Source organism: Galeopterus variegatus, unplaced genomic scaffold (genome assembly GCF_000696425.1).
Source record: "Galeopterus variegatus unplaced genomic scaffold, G_variegatus-3.0.2 Scaffold3689, whole genome shotgun sequence".
Lineage (NCBI taxonomy): Eukaryota > Metazoa > Chordata > Mammalia > Dermoptera > Cynocephalidae > Galeopterus > Galeopterus variegatus.
The window spans coordinates 101,698-119,591 of record NW_007729800.1 but is presented as its reverse complement, the minus strand read 5'-3'; the positions used below and the strand labels follow the sequence as shown (position 1 = coordinate 119,591).

Below are 17,894 nucleotides of genomic sequence, written 5' to 3'. Positions count from 1 at the left end.
TCTTGGCTACTTCTGCTTGAATAATGCTGCTATGAACATGGGGTTGCAAATATCTCTTTGAGATCCTGCTTTTAATTCTTCTGACTATATATTTGTCCATTTTTGAACTTACCCTGAGTAGCCAAAGTGGTTTTTTTTTTTTTTTTTTTTTTGGTGGCAACAGAAAAACAGCTGCTGGCTCCTCTAGAGAACATGGAAAAATCCCATACACTCTTCATGAAAAGTTATCAGGAGTAGCCATCTCAGTGGTGCTGGCCAGAGTCCCATTAAGGGAGATCTGAGGTCTTGAAACTGCCGTCATGATCTTTATGGATCAAATTAAGTGGTAATTAGCTCAAAGTCAACTTAAAAAGTTTAAGTGGCAGCACCTGGGCATGGGCATGGCCCTGCTAGCCAGCTGCAAAATTGGGTTTCAAAGAACCAATAGTTTCTCTTTTGACCTCATTCTGGGGTGATACCAAGGTCCTGCTTGTTTCTCACTAATGAATTTTTAGTAACTTGCCTGGAGACGTTTGGCCTTGGGGCACACATACATCATGCTGGAGAAGTTTCACTTCACATTTTTGGAGCCTCAATAGATACCATATTTTAAGATTATTTAGCCTGGAGAAAAGACTTAATTACCCACAGTGTTCTCCCTGCCTGCACCCGCGTACACTTAGAAAACTGCTCAGCTCAACTTCCAAACTCTGTGGTGCTGTGGAAGGTAAATAGCTCCAGCCCCAGATCAGATCACAAATTACCCTGGCTGGCCCCATCCAAGCAGACAGGACTTGTTGCCAGTCTTGTGTGCCTTATGGACAGTTCTCAGCCAATGCCACATCCAGTGCCAAACTCAGTATTCCTCCAGCTCCCTCCCAGGCTGCTGCAGAGCTTGTCCCCGCCACACACGGCTAGGTCTGCCCATCTTTGCTTTTGTTCCCAATGGCTTTGTTTACCATTTGATCCTGATTATGATATGTGAGCTCCTTGGGCATAGGAGCCACGTTTGATTTATGTTTGTTTCTTCAGGACATAGCACAGGGCCAGGCTCATAATGGGTACCCAATACATGCCGATGAATGAATGAATGAGCGTGTGGCTTATCACTCCTGAGTATACTTTATTTTAAACTCTATGTTTATATTAAGAGTGATGTTCCCCTTTTTGAAGGAATTCAGAGCATTTGTTATTAAGGAGATACACAGTGGGAAGGACATTCGTTCCCCCTTGGCCCTGGGCTCACACCAGTCCCTTTCACAAGGTTAGCCCTAAAGATCACTTGGGTTAAGAGTGTCTGCTTCTCCTGCCTGGGGCCAGATCTAGAAATATCAAAGGTACTGCCCCTTCCAGTTCCCTCAGCATTGTTACAGAAAAGTCAGGGGGGTTGTCCATGAGCCTCGGCAAGCCCAGCTGTAGCCAGGTATTAGTTACCTCAGACTAAGACATCTGTGTTGTGTGAACTGATTTTTCCCTCCTTGTGTATTTTCTTGCTTGGAGTTTGTTTTGTTCTGTTTTCCCTGTAGTTTCTTAGAAAAGTACTGTTTGAAAAGTTCGGACCCTTTCCCAGCTACCTAAAGGGGGAAGGGCCCTGGCCACCGCAGGCACCGCCCACTGCAGGAGGCTTCTGGAGGCCAGGGCTCATGGTGCAACAGCGGCTCCCCAGATGCTGGAGGCAGGGCTGGAGGGGTTAGGCGAGCAGAGGTGTTGATTGCTTTCTATCTTCACACACACAGAAGAGATGGGACTAACGGATGGGCTGCTCACCTCTCGCACTGCTGAAATCCAGGTGGATCAGGGCCTCCTGTCTCCTCTTGAGCTCTGTGGTCTTTGAGCCTGTTCACCTGGCTGTGTCTGTGGCAAGGGTCAGAAATCTTCCTCCTCTGGGTGTTGGGAGATATCCAGTCAGATGATGTCATTAGGAAAGAGGCCAAGCCAGGTCAAGGATGCACAGCCTTTGCCATTTTCTAAACCCAGATCTGCCTCTTTTTCGCTGTCAATGACGTCTGGTGAGTCATCGGCGTCTGTCCCATCTCCTCTGCTAATTGACATCCCCATCAGCAGCTGTGCTGCTCCTCGTCTCAGAGAAGCTGTCAGAAAGAGCCCCATCCCCGTCTGCCTCATCGTCCCAGCCCTGCCAGTTATCGCCGTCCACGCTGAACCTTTGAACTCTGCCCAGTCTCTTGTTCACCTCACCCATGAAGGGCCAGTCTGGGTGTGAATACCGTGAAACGGAACTGCCGTGGTGACAGATTTGTACAGATCAGGCTCTGGTGTGGGTGTTGTAACCGGCTGGGAGATCTTGGGCAAGCTCCTCAGCCTTGGAGCCTCCGTCTCTGTGAAACAGGGATGATAATGCCAGTCCTGCCCACCTTGCTGGGTTGTTGTGAAGAGCAAATGGGCTGGTGTGGAAACAACCCTGTGCCCTACACATCCCTTCATAGATTCAGGCGATTGACACCCCCACACAAACTGCCCTGTACCCGTTGTTTCCTCTGCTTACTAAATGGGTGAGCTCCCAAGGTTCTGTTTTCTTCCTTATTAACACATTGGAGCAAGGGCCTGGCACTGTGCTCTCCTTGTCTTGTATGGTCTGTCCCTCAGTGATCTTCTCTATGTCCATAACTTCCATAAAACGTAGCTCCATGGTGCCTGAGTCCTCCCCCTAAGTGCTGGTAACACACGTCAGATGGCCTGCTTGACATCTTGGTCTGGATTTTTTCCCTGTGTCCCAAATGCAGCATGGCTAGAATAAAATGCAGCATCTCTCCATCCGGCAGACTTCCAGCCTTCCTTCAAGACCCTTCCCGAGCAGCCGGGCTCCTGTCCCCATGTGCCCTTTGCCGGGCTCCTCATACATCTCTTCCTCTCACGCCCTTCGTCCTCTCCCTGCCCGTCAGCCTGGTTCAGGCTCTGGTTAGCCACACTAGGTGGTTACCAGAGGTGCTGACTTGTCTCCATGACCCATGACCTTCCCCTCACAGCTCGTCCTTTGTACTCAAAAGATGCAACTGGCTGGCAGTTGCTCCCTTACTTAGAAACCCTCAATAGCTTCCCATCATCTCCTGAACGAAGTCCTGGTTTTTAGGCATTTAAAGCCTTTTCCACAGTGACCCCAGCTAACTCACTCAGCCTTCTCTTACTTCTTTCTGTGTATCCCACAGTCCAGTTAGACGGAGAAGTTCTCCGTTTCTTGGGCCACATCTTGCTCTTCTTGCCTCCGTTCCCCTTCCTGGGGTATCTGTTGAAATCTCACCCTCCTTTGAGCAATAGCTCCCATGCTGCGTGCACTGTGAAGCTTCCTGCTCGTTCCCGGCAGGAAGGCTGAACGTGAAGAGCGTGCTGTGCCTGCTGAGTGGCTCAGGCACACATGTTCAGCTCGGGGCTGTGGCCTTGTCCTCTCCTTAAGTGGAGACCAGCTGTTTTGCCTCACTGGGCTTCACAAATTCCAACTCCAAAGTGTTTGTATGTAGTTGTTAAAAAAATATGTCTTGTTAACTAAGAGATGCCCTCAGGTGCCCCAAAAGTGCAGCAGAAACTCAGAGAATTAAGAGTTCACTCCAAGCAAAGCTGGTTTGGAAAGGCTGCCCTGGGAGGTGAGATGTGATTTGCTTTATAGGATGGATGAGTCTTCAATGGTGGCTAAGAGATGGGGGCTGGATGTCCTTAGCAAGGGGACCGGAGGACAGCAGCTGAGGGCTGGGAAGGAACAGCTATGTTCTGCAAATGTGGGCAGAATTAGTGTACCTCTTAGTAGTGCTAATAAAAGTAGTTCATACATTTTGGGTTTAATAGATATATTATTTAATCTGCACGACAACCACATGAGGTGGCTGCAGATGAGAAAACTGAGGTACAGAGAGGTGACTGTGACTTATTTGAGGAAATGTGTCTCCTACGTAGGGAGTCAGGACTCAGAGTCAGGCATCTGCAGCCCTGAGCCCCTGCTCCTTGCCATGGTGGTGTATTGCTGCTGCTCGGCACGGCGCCCGAGAAGGCAGACAGTTCAACTTCCTTCCTGTGCAGAAGTGTCAGACTGTCTTGTCCCTGGGAGAATAAAAAGTCTAGACCCTAGCAGGTGTATAATTAAGGGTTTTGTAAGAAAGAAGGAATCAAAAATGAAATAGGGACCATATGGGCTTTGAGTAAGGAGGGAGTTGGATTTTAGCCTGTATTCAGTGGGATTGAAAGGTTTTGTGCAGGGAAGTGATGTAATGAAAGAGGAGGATGTGTAAGATTTATCTTGTGGTGAATGTGCAGAGACACTAGGGAGATCAATTAGACAGAAAATAGAACCTTGAAGTAGACAAATATTACTGGAACAGGCTGCTGACTCAGTCTGGGAAGTGAACAGGACGGCTTTTAGAGGGTTCCAGGGCTTCTAGTAAGTTCTATGTCAGGCTTATTCTCCCTGTATTCTTTGCAGCATCCCAAAATAAGCTGGGGGAAAAAAAACAAAACAGTGATTTAGCAAGCATTTATTGTGTGCCTCTGTATGCCAGGCATTGTACTAGGTACTGAAAACAGTTGGAAAGACATGTTCAGATGCCTCTTGGGGTGGAGAGGCCAGAGGCACAGGGGGCGCCAATCACCAGGAAGATCTGGTAGGAAATTAGGAACTTAACGGTTACTGATCCCAGTCTTGTGCTAAAACCTCTGATGAAAGTCATCTCTTCTCTCAAGAGCCCTGTCATAGTCTCATCACCACATCTTCCCACTGAGGAACCTCAGTGAAGGTGGGTGACTTCCTTGTAGGTGCAAGCAGTCTTCTGAATCAAGTTCAGTGTCCCCTGAAGTCACCATTTTCTGTTCCTAGGTGTCCTTATGTAATGTTCAGTGAAATTCAGCTTCCTGGGTTTCTTCCTTCTGCTTCTGTAACTGCTGCTGGCGTTTTTGAGTTTCCTTTCTCCTCGCTTCTGTGCCACCCTGCCTTGTGGAACAGCCTTCCTGTTTCTGGCCATTCTAGCTATGTTCTCTGGTGAGAACAGATTCAAAATCCTCTTTCCTGGCGCCTGATCCAGCCCTAGAGAAGAAGGTACCTGCTTCAGGAAAGGAGAGTTTTAGGGGACTCTGTATTCTGGGTTGTTCTTAGTACTGAGCCCTGTCATCGGCAACATAACTACTAAAGTTCTCCTCTCCAGTTCAGGAGCATTGGCTTTGTGGACCCCTGGAACCAGAGCATGTTCACACTTAGGAGATTATGGTCAAAACAGGCTGTGGGTGATGGTCACAAACAGGAGGAAAGAGTTAGGGAGGCATAGGAAGGTCTGGAGGGACGGGGGTGAGGCAGGTGTCATGATACCTTGTTTCTCATGTGGTGGCATGAGAACCAGTCTCCATGGCCACAGATGAGCTGTGAGGTCTGAGAACATCATGCATAAAGCCCAGGTGGACAGATTGAGGGCAGGCCATGAGCTATCCAGAAAGGCGTCTGAGGATGTTGTGCAGAGGCAGAGTGGTGTACAGAGCCACTTACTTCCATGACTTAGAAGGAGAGTACAGCCTGATTGACATGGGCAGAGAAAAAGGTGTAATTTGCACCTGGGTGGCAGAGGCCCCACTCTAGGTAGGACCTGTGTGAACTTGGTAGCAAGGCCAGATTTCTTCTTCAGCTCTCAGAACTTTGCTCTTTCTCTGGATGGTTCTCCTGCAGGAAAAGGGAGCAGCTGTACCAAGTGCAGCGCTTGGGCCCAGAGCTCTCTCACTTGGCCATCGTTCCTGGCTGGCTTGGCTTGCCCTGTACCCCAGCACCCTGGTTACAAGGCTTTGTCTTGTATCTCTTTTTCTGGTGGCACAGCAGGACAGGTAGCAAATGGACAAGATGAGGGTGTCTGTGGGGCAGAGGGTGGACAACTCTGTTCTCCCTTTCCATGCAGGTGCTGGCTGGGATGAACATCTACCCCTCTGAATTTGAAAACATCAGGGAGGAGTACAATGTGCATGGCTACCCCACCATCTGCTATTTTGAGTAAGTCCCTGTATCCCTTCTGAATCTTATTCCCTGCCTGATGACGTCTGCATCCCTGGCTGAGCCCCTGTTGTCTCCACACTTCACAGGAAAGGACGGTTTCTGTTCCAGTATGACAGCTATGCGTCCACAGCAGAGGACATTGTGGAGTGGCTGAAGAAGTAAGTCGGGCATTTGCATCAGGGGGTGTGTACCCAGGGAGGGTCAACTGCTGGGCCCGAGGGTGGCCCCTCAGTGCCAGGGCTCTGGCTGGAGGTGGGGAAGGGAGGAAGGGAAAGAGACTTACTGTGCTGCCTGCATAGCTGCTTCTGGGTTGAGTGGGATCTGTGTGAGTTTAGGTTGCAGGAGTCTTGAGGATTTGGCATGGCTTTGGCCTGTGTTGATTGGACCCTGGCTGGTGTGCTGGATGGGGGTCTATCTCCCCTACCTCCCTTCTCCACATCCTGAAGTTGGGGAGGGACCACCTAATCATGTCACCTGTCCTGGAATAGTCAGGGGCTTTCTGTTCCCACATTGCAAATCGAGTTTTTCCCTCACTGTCTATCTGATGGATAGAGATATTTCTCACCCAGGACATCAGGTTTGAGTGAGGTTCCACTGCAGGTCTCTCTGAAAATAGAATTGTCAATAGAGCGTGTTCTTCAAACACGGTACTGTATCAGTGCTGTGAAGCTAGTAAACAACCTTCTCAGGCCTTGGATTGCAGAGCACTTTCCTGTTCGCCCCCACAGACCCTGATTCATAACACACTGTGATCCCCATTCTGTAACATCATTAGATCCACGTAACACAAAACCTTGTGTAATGCCCACTGGCACTACTCCCCTCACCCAGAGCCCCCACTGGGCTAGGCCTGCTGCGTGGTCCCATCTGATCACACCGTCAGAACCTGACCAGTGCTTTCACAACAGGCCCATAGTGTCCTCTCCTGGAAGCCTCCCTAGGCCTGCTGAGCACCAGCCCTGCTTACCTTGCACTCTGTGTGTCATGAGTTTGGCACCTACTAGTCACTGCCAGTTTATGGTTATTTGTGCAGAGATCTTGGAATAATAACAGCTAATGTTTTTTGGGTTCTACTTCGGGGTTGACACTGACATAAGCACTTTATGAGGATTCTCATTTAGTAGTGTTATAAGGAAGGTAGTATTATTATCTTCATTTTGTGAATGTGGTAACTGAGGCACAGTGATGAAGTCGCTTGCCTGAGGTCGTACAGCTGATACGTAGTACCAGGGCCAGGACTGATCCCAACTGTTGACCTTGCCCTCCAACAGCTCCCCACAGGCCGGCTCAGCTGCCTCGGAGTTCTGCTCAGAGTCCCACCCCTCCCCCAGTTGCCAGCACAGTTACCTTAGGGACACAGCGTGCAAACCCCAGGGTTGAAGAATTAGTTATCCAGAGATATGGAGGTTGAAAAATGTGTATTTTCAGATTAGTAAAGAAGTATGATTTCTGTACCAAAACCAAAACAAAATCCTACAAGAAACAAACTTAGATTTCTGAAGGGTGCAAATCTCAGTCTTCTGTGTTGCCCACTCCCAGGGGTCCAGGAGATGAAACGCAAGTGCTAGACAGTGTTTGCATAGCATCCTTTATTTCTTGGAAGCATTTTCACATCTCTGTGCCCATGACCACCTCATTCCCCGCTCCTGCCTGGGAAGGCCACTCCCCATTATCATGTATTCACTGTCTTAACGTGGGCTTTGCTTTCTTGTTTTCCTTTTTCATTTGATAATAAGCATGTTCTCTGCTCCAGCCAGACATATCTTGTTCTGCTTTTGGAGAAGGTTTCAACAAATAGCAATCTCATTTGTCACCAGAGCATAAAATCTGTCTGCTTCCCTCCCCCTTCTCTAACCTTTTCTGGTTTCAAAACACCCTCATATCTTTTTAGAAGGATAAGGTTTGGGTTTGTTTGTTTGTTTTTAAGTGTTCAGAATTGCCTGCTAACCCTAGACAAAGGGAGCACATCAATGGAGTTTCTGAGACAGATTATTATCTCCCTGCTGGAGCCTGCCACCCTGTCCTCCCACCCTCTCCTCTGCACACCCACCCCAGCTCCCCCACAGATTCTGCTCTGGCCTCTCTGCACACTAGGCCTGCCTCTAGATTTCCAGCCTGGGCTGGTGCCTCTCCACTTCCTACCTCCACCCTCCTTCTATTCCTCGCAACCCCCTCCCCCACCCCCATGAAAAGCAGCCCTTGGTAGCAGCCTCTGGTTCTTCCCTAGTCTCCAGGGTGAGAAGGGTGATGGGTATCTGCCGGGAAGGAAAGGGAGCATCTGGGTCCCCTTGCAGCCCCTCCCGAGCACTCTTGGGCGCACAAGTGGGACAGTTCCTCTGAAGGCATGACTGCAGCCCACTCCCCCAGTGGGGCAGGGAGATGACCTCCCGAAGGACATCCAATGAGCTACATAATGTCATGCCCTAGCAAGAGATAGCAATATCACTGTGCTACCTACAGGTTTAGTTTTTAAAAATCTTTTCTCATTTTAAGGATATTCAGGTAAGATATATTTATTATAGAAAACTTAAAAGTGTAGTCAAACGGGCCGGCCCGGTGGCGCACTGCTACAGTGTGCGGCTTGGGAGCGCAGCGGCGCTCCTGCCAAGGGTTCGGATCCCACATACAGACCGGCCACTCACTGGCTGAGCAAGGTGCAGGCGCGACACTGAGGGTTGCGATCCGTTGCCGGTCACGACAAAAGACAAAAAAAGGAAAAAAAAAAGTGTAGTCAAACAAGAAAAAACACCCCCCCAACCCCCCTGCCCCAGTACCCAAAGATAACATGTTGTGATATTATGGTGATTTTCCTTCTAGCTTTCCCCCCCTACATATATCCAGCTCTGCATGTGGTTTTTCCCTATCCCAGGTGTTCTAAGTCTTTGCTGCTTTTCCTCCCAGTCCTGGCTGGCAGTAGTGATCTAGCCTCTCCTGCTTTCCTGGGCCTCTCCCTTGGCCCTTAGCTGCTCAGGGCATATGTGCAGTCAAGTATAGAAGGATAAGGGTGAATCCAGCCTCTCTGATTCTCCAGATGACTTTCAGAGGCCCAGGAGAGAAGAACCTAGATTCTGTCCTCTACCGAGTGACTAGTGGGGGGGTTCGGGTAAGGGTGGCACAGAGAGAGGCAGGGCAGGGGGGCAGTCCCTGGTGTTTGAGTGCATGAGGGCTCTGGAGTTGGTGCATCAATCATGGTGGGCATGCCCCCTTGTGCTCCTCATTCGCCCCCTGTGGCTCTCACACTGATGGACTGGGCTAGGCAGGCAGGTAGAGGGGTGCATAGCGGTGACGCATTTTAGCCTAGCCACCCATTTCTGCCTGGGTATTTTTATACCAACCAGTGGTGAAGTAACACACACTGAGTTTCCTTGACTCATAATTCCTGACATTGCGTCTTCTCATCTATGGCATGTGCACCTCCCTCAGATGAGGGTCTGATTGTGTGACCCTCCCAGACCTAGAGAGCCTGGGACAACTCTGTCCAAGCTGCAGAGCACATGAAATCTGTCGCAGGGTCAGAAGGGAACGTGAAAGTGATCAGGTGTGCCCCAGCGATTCCTCTGTGAATGTTTGCATTTCCTCAGTCCTGTTGCGCTCGTTCTGAGGTTGCCCATTCACGTTTGAATGATTCTCATGATTTGAGTCGTGAATGATATCTAGGAACATTTGGGTAGTACTTTATAAATTTAAATGTATCTCACGTCCATTACCTACCTACCTGAACCTGAGTGGTAGATAAAGAAAGGACTGCAAATGCCCTGTCTTGTAGATGTTTTAAGCCAAGCTTGATTGCCTAAGCTCCTGGAGCTGGTAAGTGGAGGAAACTCGACTCAAACCCAGCTCTTTCCCTCTCTCCTGCTGTAGACAGGATGTTCTTCCTTGTAGTTGAAGTTTTTTCTCTGGAGCTTCTCCCTGTTGGTATTGGTTCTCCTCTTCAGAGCCGTAGAAAATAAATCTTAATTTCTCTTCTCGATGCAGTCTGAAATACCTGAGGATAGCCACTGTCTTCTCCTCTCCAAATTAAACACCTCAGTTCCTTCAACTATTTTTCTCTCATTCAGCAAGCATTCTCTTATTCAACAAGCATGTACTGGGCGTATGCTACATGTGAGATACAGGAGGTAAAGAGATGGGTGGGAGCCGCAGTCTTCAGAGAGCTCACTGGCAGCTCACTACAGACAGACAATAAAAAGCATATTTCAGTGTTTGGGGTTCAGATTCCCCCGAGTCCCTCTCTTTCTAGTACTTGCTCTTACCCCTGTGCCCAGCTCTGCAGCCCTCTCCAGAGAGTAAACTTGCTGTTGTCTCCCGGGTGGGAGCCCTCCCAGTCCTGGCGGGCAGCAGTGGTCTCGCCTCTCCTGCTTTCTTGGGCCTTCCCATTGACCCGTAGCTGCTCAGAGCGTATGTGCAGCCAAGTGTAGAAGGATAAGGGTGAATCCAGCCTCACTGATTCTCCAGATGACATTCAGAAGCCCAGCTCACCAGTGTGGGAGCTGCAAGGGGTGAATGTGAACGTGGCCACTAGGAGCACAAGGTGCTTCCCAGGATCTGAGCATCTAACCGCTCCAGTTTTCGACTGAGTCCCTGTTTTCAGCCCCAGGCTGCAGCCCTGCTTCAGGGAGCAGAGCCTCCACCCCTCAGCACATCCACGTGGTTCCCGGGCCGCTACCCCGCCCGGCCCACTCGGCAACCTCTGGTTTCTGCCCTCTGTTTTGCTAAGTCGGTTTTCTAGCTTCTAAAATTGCTCTGACCTCTTTCTCTCTCTTCTGTTTTGTCTTTCTTGTTCTGTTTGCTCCTGGGGGTTCATACTTATTGTAAAACTCCTGTACTGTTAATTTAGCGGTTTTAGAGTATATTCTCCTCCATGTTTAGCTAGAAGTCTCTCAGGCTCTCTCCTATGCTTATACTCGTGCTAAGCCACAGCTTTTCCATGCTGTATTTATGCTTTTGCTGGGTTTTTACAAATTTAATTTTTGAATTGATTATATTCACATAATTAAAAAATTTTTTTTTAAGATACTTAAAAATATACACTGAAAAGTCTTACTTCCACCTATTTCCTCTTTCCTATTCTCCCTCCCACCCTCTAGAGGTAATAGCTATGACTGCTTTCTTGTATGTTCTTAAAGTGTTTCTTCATGCAGATACAAGCAAATGTAAATAAGTATATTTTATTTAGCCCTTTTTTATGCAAAAGTTAGCATATTATAGGCTGTTCCATCCATCTCCAGCAGCCTGTCCGCATCAGAGCATAGAGAGCGTCCTTGTCCTTCTTTACAGTGCTCAGCCTCTGTTGTGTGGACGGATGCAGTTTACCTAAGCTGTCCCCTGCCAATGAACACTGGGTTGTTTCCAGTCTTTGCTGTGACAAATAATCTGCAGTGAATACCTTCAAATGCACATAATTTTGTTTTTGTGCAGGTGTGTTGTAAAGATAAATTCCCTGCAGTGGAATTGGTAGTGTCTAGTGGTTTGAGCCCAAATATAGGAACCTAGATTTCAGTATGTTTGTCTGGGGCCATTGTCTGGCTGGTGACTCATTCCAAAGCTTATTTTATCACCAGTTCCATCTGACATTGGATAACACGGGCTGGGAGTAGTTTGCCCTCTCCCTACTGCTTTCCATTTCTGTGGACCAGGGAGGCTGAGGCCACCATTAGGGTCCAGGTAGAAGCACCAGAGTGGGCTCCTGAAGGTGAAGTCAAAACCAAGGCTTCTGCTGTGGGGCAGGGGTGGCGGCAGATTCTATTGTGTTGGCCACATTGCTCTCTCTGATCAATTCTCTAGCCCTGACTGCTGGAACATTAAATTTTTTTCTATTGTAGGCTCTCAAAGGCAGGAGACAATGGTTGTCTTCTCACATTTGTCATCCTAAAGAGTTTTTCAAGCTGCAATTAAGGTGCTCTGGCAAAGGTGCTTGTGGCAGTAAAGCAGCAGGGAGTTTGTGTCACCATCCGTCTTGTCCTGAACTTTGGAGTGAAGGAGGGCACCCGCAAGCCTCCTCCTCATAAGAGCTGGTGACACGGATATCAGAATGCGGCCATACGCTGTGGAAACAGGCTCCAGAGAGGCCAGGCAGTGGCCCAAGGTCCTGCAGTTAGTGCGTGTTAGAGTTGGAACTTGGCCTCTGGGAATGATTAGTGGCTTAGACGCTGTCATAGTTAGGACACCCCCATGCTGCTTCCCTCCTCGTCACCCTCCTCCCAGCTGGCCAGTGAGCACCCCTGCACCCCCAGTGTGGCAGCCTCCTCTTGCCTGGCCCAGATTTGGTCTTTCTCAGATACCTGTCCTCTCTTTCCCGTTTCCCCATGCACACCTCCCCCTCTCTGTTATCTCCTTCCTCCCCTCCCCTCCTGTGGGGCAGCTCTCAACACCACGCTGAGCTTTTCCAAAGGTCACTCTTCGCTGTTGCTATTTATTCTTGCCGGTTTGCTGGAAGTTTGTAATGGCTTGAGAAAGCTAACAAGACCCCATATTCCTCGGAGGAAGTGAGATTTCTGAAGCTGCCTAGAGAGCTATAGCTAAAAGCCACTATTTGTAACAGGATATCAGCTTAGTGCTTCTCTGGGGCTTTGAGGAGAAGGTGGAGGTGGGCAGGGCCTTACCACTCACCCCAGATTCCTCCACCAGGGGGAGTTTCTGGTTTGTTACAGGCCGAGCCCCTGGAGTGGGCCAAGTTGAGCCCGTGGGGATTTGTGTCCAGGGGGCTGGCTTTTGTCAGGGTTGCTCAGGCCCTGGGGCTTGCTCTGAGCTCTGCCTGTTTTTGGTCTTCCAGTCCGCAGCCGCCACAGCCCCAGGTCCCCGAGGCTTCCTGGGCAGATGAGGGCGGCTTCGTTTATCACCTGACCGATGAAGACTTTGACCAGTTTGTGAAGGAACACTCCTCTGTCCTCGTCATGTTCCACGCCCCATGTGAGTGGAACTCTGCTCCTCCCCTCCACCTTCCCCACTTAGAGCAGCGTGGACTCACTGCTCTGGGATGTGAGTCTAGCAAGCACTTGCTTGCTGGATGCCAGGAGCCGTGCTCTGCCAGGAGATGCAGTGGTGACAGACCGGGTCCCCGCCTTCAGGGTGCAAATGACCCACCCTGCATGGCTGTCAGATTGCACAGAAGTCCTAGCCAGGCTGCCTGTGTCCCTCAGCTAGAGCTCAGGGAGACCTACTACCTGCGAGTCTGAGCGGCTTCCTCCAAGTCAGTGTGAACTGGAGGGATTAGGACTGGAAGCACCCTTAGGCAGTACCTAGAACAGTAATCCCTCTTGTCCATGGTGGTGGAGGGAGGGGATACTGCGGCCCCAAGGGGGACTGTACTTGCCCAGTACTGAGAGGGCACGGCGAGGCCAGGGCTGGAGCCCCAGGTCTCCCAGTGTCTAGAAAGTCTTCTTTCTGCTTCTCCTGCTTTCAGCCTCAGCCCGAAATGACCACAGTGAATCAAGGAAGTAAAATGGTGTAAATGCTATAAAATGTGCTTGCAGTAATGGCTGGAAGGCCTGTAGTTTAGGATTTGTCTTGGCCAGCGTCCTCCCCATTCCCATGGAGAATGGAAAATTGATGGTAGTTGGTTTCTTAGGAGAAAGCTGCTCCTAGAAGGGTGAGCTAGTGTTGCACCGGATCAAGGGATGGCAGCCCTGGGCACAGAGCTGGTAGGAGCTGCCCTGGGAGGGGCTGGCCCATCCAATGGGCAAGGAGAGGTGGGTTCTCAGCATGGCCAGGGCCAGGGTGTGCGTGTGTGGGGTGCTCTTCTCTTGTAGCCTCCTGCCAACAATTCGGCCCAGTGATGGTTGGTAAGAGATTATGGAGAAGACAGAAAAAGCAAGGAGGAAAAGCTTCATAGGTCAGTGCCATAATTGCAGTGTCACGGTGCATGAGGGTAGTGAGTTTAGTCCATAGGGGCATATTCTGTGACGAGAATACATTATTAATCTGCTTAATCATAGGATCCTCATGCTAACAGCTGTGTGTCACTCTATGGTGATAACAAAGTGGCTTCCTGAAGGGTCATGTCCGTTCTTATCACAGTGCCACAAAGTGAGTATGACCAGCCCCATTTTATATTTAGGGAGACTGTCACACCGAGAAGTGACACAGATTGTCCATTGCTCCACAAGTTCTATACTGCTTCAGACTTCAAGAACTTTCAGATCCGTGAGGAACAAGGTCAAGTCCTGACCCCTGGTCTCCTGCCCGTTTCCCCTTCCCTCACAGTGTCACAAGAGTTTGGTTAGTCCAGGAATTGTTCATAAACGTACTATTACTGTGGATTTCCCTAACTCTTTCTTTCTTACACATGCTAAATTCTTAAGAGAATCCAAGGGAAAAGTATTTCCTATGGCTCTTTTCCTTCTGAGTTTCTAGAAAACAGACAAAAAAGCCTAAAATCTAAGTTTCAAAGACCCTCCAGTCTTGTGATAACCTGCTAATTAGGGGCAATGACAGGGCCTTAGGAGCATGTCATCCTCAGGTCTGCAAGGGCCTTAGTGAGGGCATCCCCAAGGTTAGAGGTACATGAAAACTGCCCACTGTTAAGACAGCCAGGCAACACTACAATGGTCTGTCCACCCAAAATATGCCCTCCTGGCCAGTCCCAGAGTTGCCGATGGAAGCACGTCATGTGGGAAGTCATTATGTTGAATCTAGAGCTGAAATCACCCTGCCTGCATTTCTGTCCCAGCTATAAAGGCAAATACTAGCTGGCTGTTTTCACTTCCCCCTTGAGAAGCTCTAGCATCTTCACTCCCAATGTCTGTCCTTCTGGTCTGAGTCAAGAGAGCCCACCTTTCCCCTGGCCATTCTTGGCTCTTGCGTGTGTGCGTTGATTTCTGCTGGACTGGCAGAGAGGGATCGGGGCAAAAGCCTGAGGTTAACTTCCTGATGAACCGCCTGTTAGCATTCCCATCAGATGGGAATGGCTCTGCATTAAATAATCTCTCCACACACACCTTCTTCATCTAGGAATGTGGTCTTTAGCCTGGGAAGGGATGGAAGGCACTTGGTTTAAGGGAATTCGGGGCTCAGGACAGGTGAACTGAGAGCAGAGAGCTCTTAGCAGCCTGGCTTTATACATTCGTGCCAGAGAGCTACAGAGACCCCCAGTGATGGGGAAACCACTTTTGCGGTGTTTGAGAGACCTGGAGAAAAGGACAAGTGTCAGAAGTCCAGACCGGCGGTGCTGTCCCAGGTTTTCCAAGTACAGAAAGGGTGAATTTGGGAAATTACAGTATTACTGGTGTCAGTCCCAGACCAAGTAGGGAGTGGTTTGGAAACAGACCATTTTGGAGACTTAGAAAAACAGGTTAGGATCTGTGGACTTAGTAGACCATAGATTATACTCAGGATTGCTGGATGCACTTGGTTTGTTTCTTGGGATTGGATTACTAGATGATGGATTAGCATGTCTTTCCTTTATCAAGACTTTTGATGAAGTGAGTTGCTGTTTTCCTGACTGTGATGCAGAGAATCGGACAGGCTGGATACACCATAAGGGAAAGCAGCCCCTCGGGGCTTTGTGACTGTGAATCTGGCCTGAGTCTGTCTAGATGGTGTGTACTTGTTTTTCATCAGCAACTTTGTTGAAGTTGTTATTAGCGAGGCATACTTTCAAATTTGCAGGGGTTAGAGTTGGAAAAAAGATAGCCAGACTGGGAAGGACAGTCTGAGCATAAGCAAAGGGCTCTGAGAGGACATGCACCTGGTGCTGTGGGTCTCAGCAGCCCCCTTCACTAGCGAACTTTGTGCCTGTCCTGCACCTGACCACAGTATGGAGTCTCCGTGGATGCAGGAGGCCGCCACACAAGCCCAGGTTCCCTATCTCCTAGAGGACAAAAGTGCTGTCCACGAAGGGCATGTCAGCGGGACACAGCTGCTGCTGCTGCAGGGTTCCTTCTATTTCCTTCTGCAGCATTTGGAGTGAGGAAAGTCCAATTGTCCCCATCACTCCTCTTCTTTTGTCACTGTCTATCTTTTTTGTCCCTCTCCATGTAACCCCAGCTCCACGTTGGGCAGGGGGAGGACATTGGGCTGTAATAATGCCACCTGAGTCAGTGTCACTTGAGGAGCAGAGTGGGGGATCCCTGGGAGGGGTGTTCCTGAGGAGAAGCTGGTCTCTCTGCTGGGCCCCTCAACACCCATGTGGGTGCCGAGGTCTGAGTAAGAAGCCACTGCGGACCCAGGGCTCCCCTTGTCCTTCCTCTCCCATGGCACAGGGCAGGTCTGCCCTCACCCACCCCCTGCCCCAGGCTCTTTGCCTGTCAGCAGGCTGAGGTGAGGTATTTCTTTGCCACAGCTCAGCACCCGTGGCATGTGCTGGAGACCATTGCCTAGCCTGCCTTCCAGGGCTGGACTGTCTGGTGGCAGGTCCTGTCAAACTCCAGACTTCGTGTTGTCATTTTTTTTTTAAAGCTTTTTACTTTACTTTTGTCTTATTCTCAAAGTAATATATGATCTTTGTAGAAAATCTAGGAGGTACAGAGAAATATAAAAGATGAGAGAAAAAAACTACCTATAATCCCATTATCCAGAGGCAACTACTTTTCACTTTTCAGCATCATTCTTGCTAGTCCCTTTTCTTTTATTTTTTCCCTTATTTTTAACTTTTATTTTTCAAATAAACATACAGTCAAATTGACCTTTTTTTGGCAAGTGTAGATTTGTGTTACCATCATGCTATAAAATGCCTTAATGCTATTACTTTTTTTAATTGTATAAATAATTTAAGAATAGTATTATCAGCATTCTTGTTATTGTCAGTGCAAGGTTCAAGGCATACACAGGAATATAATGCAAACAGCGAAAATCCCCCTTCTCCTGCCCTGTCCCCCTTCCCAGGGCTGACCACAACTAATAGGTGGTGTATCCTTCCTTCTTCTTCTGCAACAGGGTTTTTGTTGTTCTTGCTGTTGTTTTATAACATGGATAGGATCATGACCTATCCATTTTTCTGTGACTTGCTTTTTTCCCCACATACCACCAGGTCTTGAAGATGTTTTCATGTATATGTAGATGTTGGCATATAAATGTACCTCGACCATTTTAACCACTGAATAGTATTTTATAATTTGAATGTGCCATAAATTTTAAACTGTTCCCCTATTGATGGACATTTGTCTGCAGATTTTCGCGATTCAAACAACATGGTGAGCATCTGTAAACATAGCTATTTGAGAATGTCTAATATTTATGATTAATTCCTAAAAGTGAAGTTGCTTGGCCATGGTGTAATTATGCTTGAGCTTTGATAGGTACTACCAAATTGGCCTCCAGAAAGGTTTTAGCAGTGTGTGACAGAGCCTGCATCCTTGCAACCATAGATACTGTCAACCTTTCATATTTCTGCTAAACTAGGCAAAAGTGCAACTTTTCTGTCTTCTAGGGAAGTTGAGCATCCTTTCTTGTGATAATCAGCCTTTCATATTTCTCGTGTGGACCACCTATTTATACCTTTGCCCATTTTTCTACTGGGTTGTCTTTTTCTTTTTGACCTAGATTTCTATAAATATGGATATTAATCTTCATCTCTTTTCTGTGTTTTCAGTGTTCTCTCTCTTAGTCTGTTACTCGCTTTAACTTTGTCTATGGTGCCTTTCATTGTACAAATCTTTACATTTTTTGTAGTCAAATAATAGCTGTAATACTTACTGAGCACTTACTATGGATCTGGCATTGTTCTAGGCATTTTCCATATATTAATATGTTTAGTCATCACAATGAATCCTGTGAAGTCAATATCACGATTATTCCCATTTTATCGGTAAGGAAAAGGAGGCACCAAGAGGTTAAGAAACTTGTCAAAGGTCATATAGCCAAAAAAGTGCAGCCAGGACTGAAACCCAGGCAGACCTGGAGGCCACAGCCTAACTATTGAGCCATTCTGCAAGCCTGCCTTTTCCCATCCTCATCTCTGGCATTCATGAGTTGCTTAGGAAATCCTCCCCTAGGATATAAAAATAGT

At 48.5% G+C, this 17,894-nt stretch overlaps 1 protein-coding gene across 1 annotated transcript in view; it reads left to right on the top strand.

Moving 5' to 3' along the window:
• Window positions 1-17,894, top strand: part of PDIA5 (protein disulfide isomerase family A, member 5) — a 90,989-nt gene that overhangs the window by 53,273 nt on the left and 19,822 nt on the right. Inside the window, exons 11-13 of the mRNA XM_008585738.1 lie at window positions 5,856-5,947; window positions 6,037-6,108; window positions 12,723-12,859. Of these exons, the coding sequence (XP_008583960.1) occupies window positions 5,856-5,947; window positions 6,037-6,108; window positions 12,723-12,859 (301 nt within the window). The remainder of the gene's footprint in view (window positions 1-5,855; window positions 5,948-6,036; window positions 6,109-12,722; window positions 12,860-17,894) is intronic.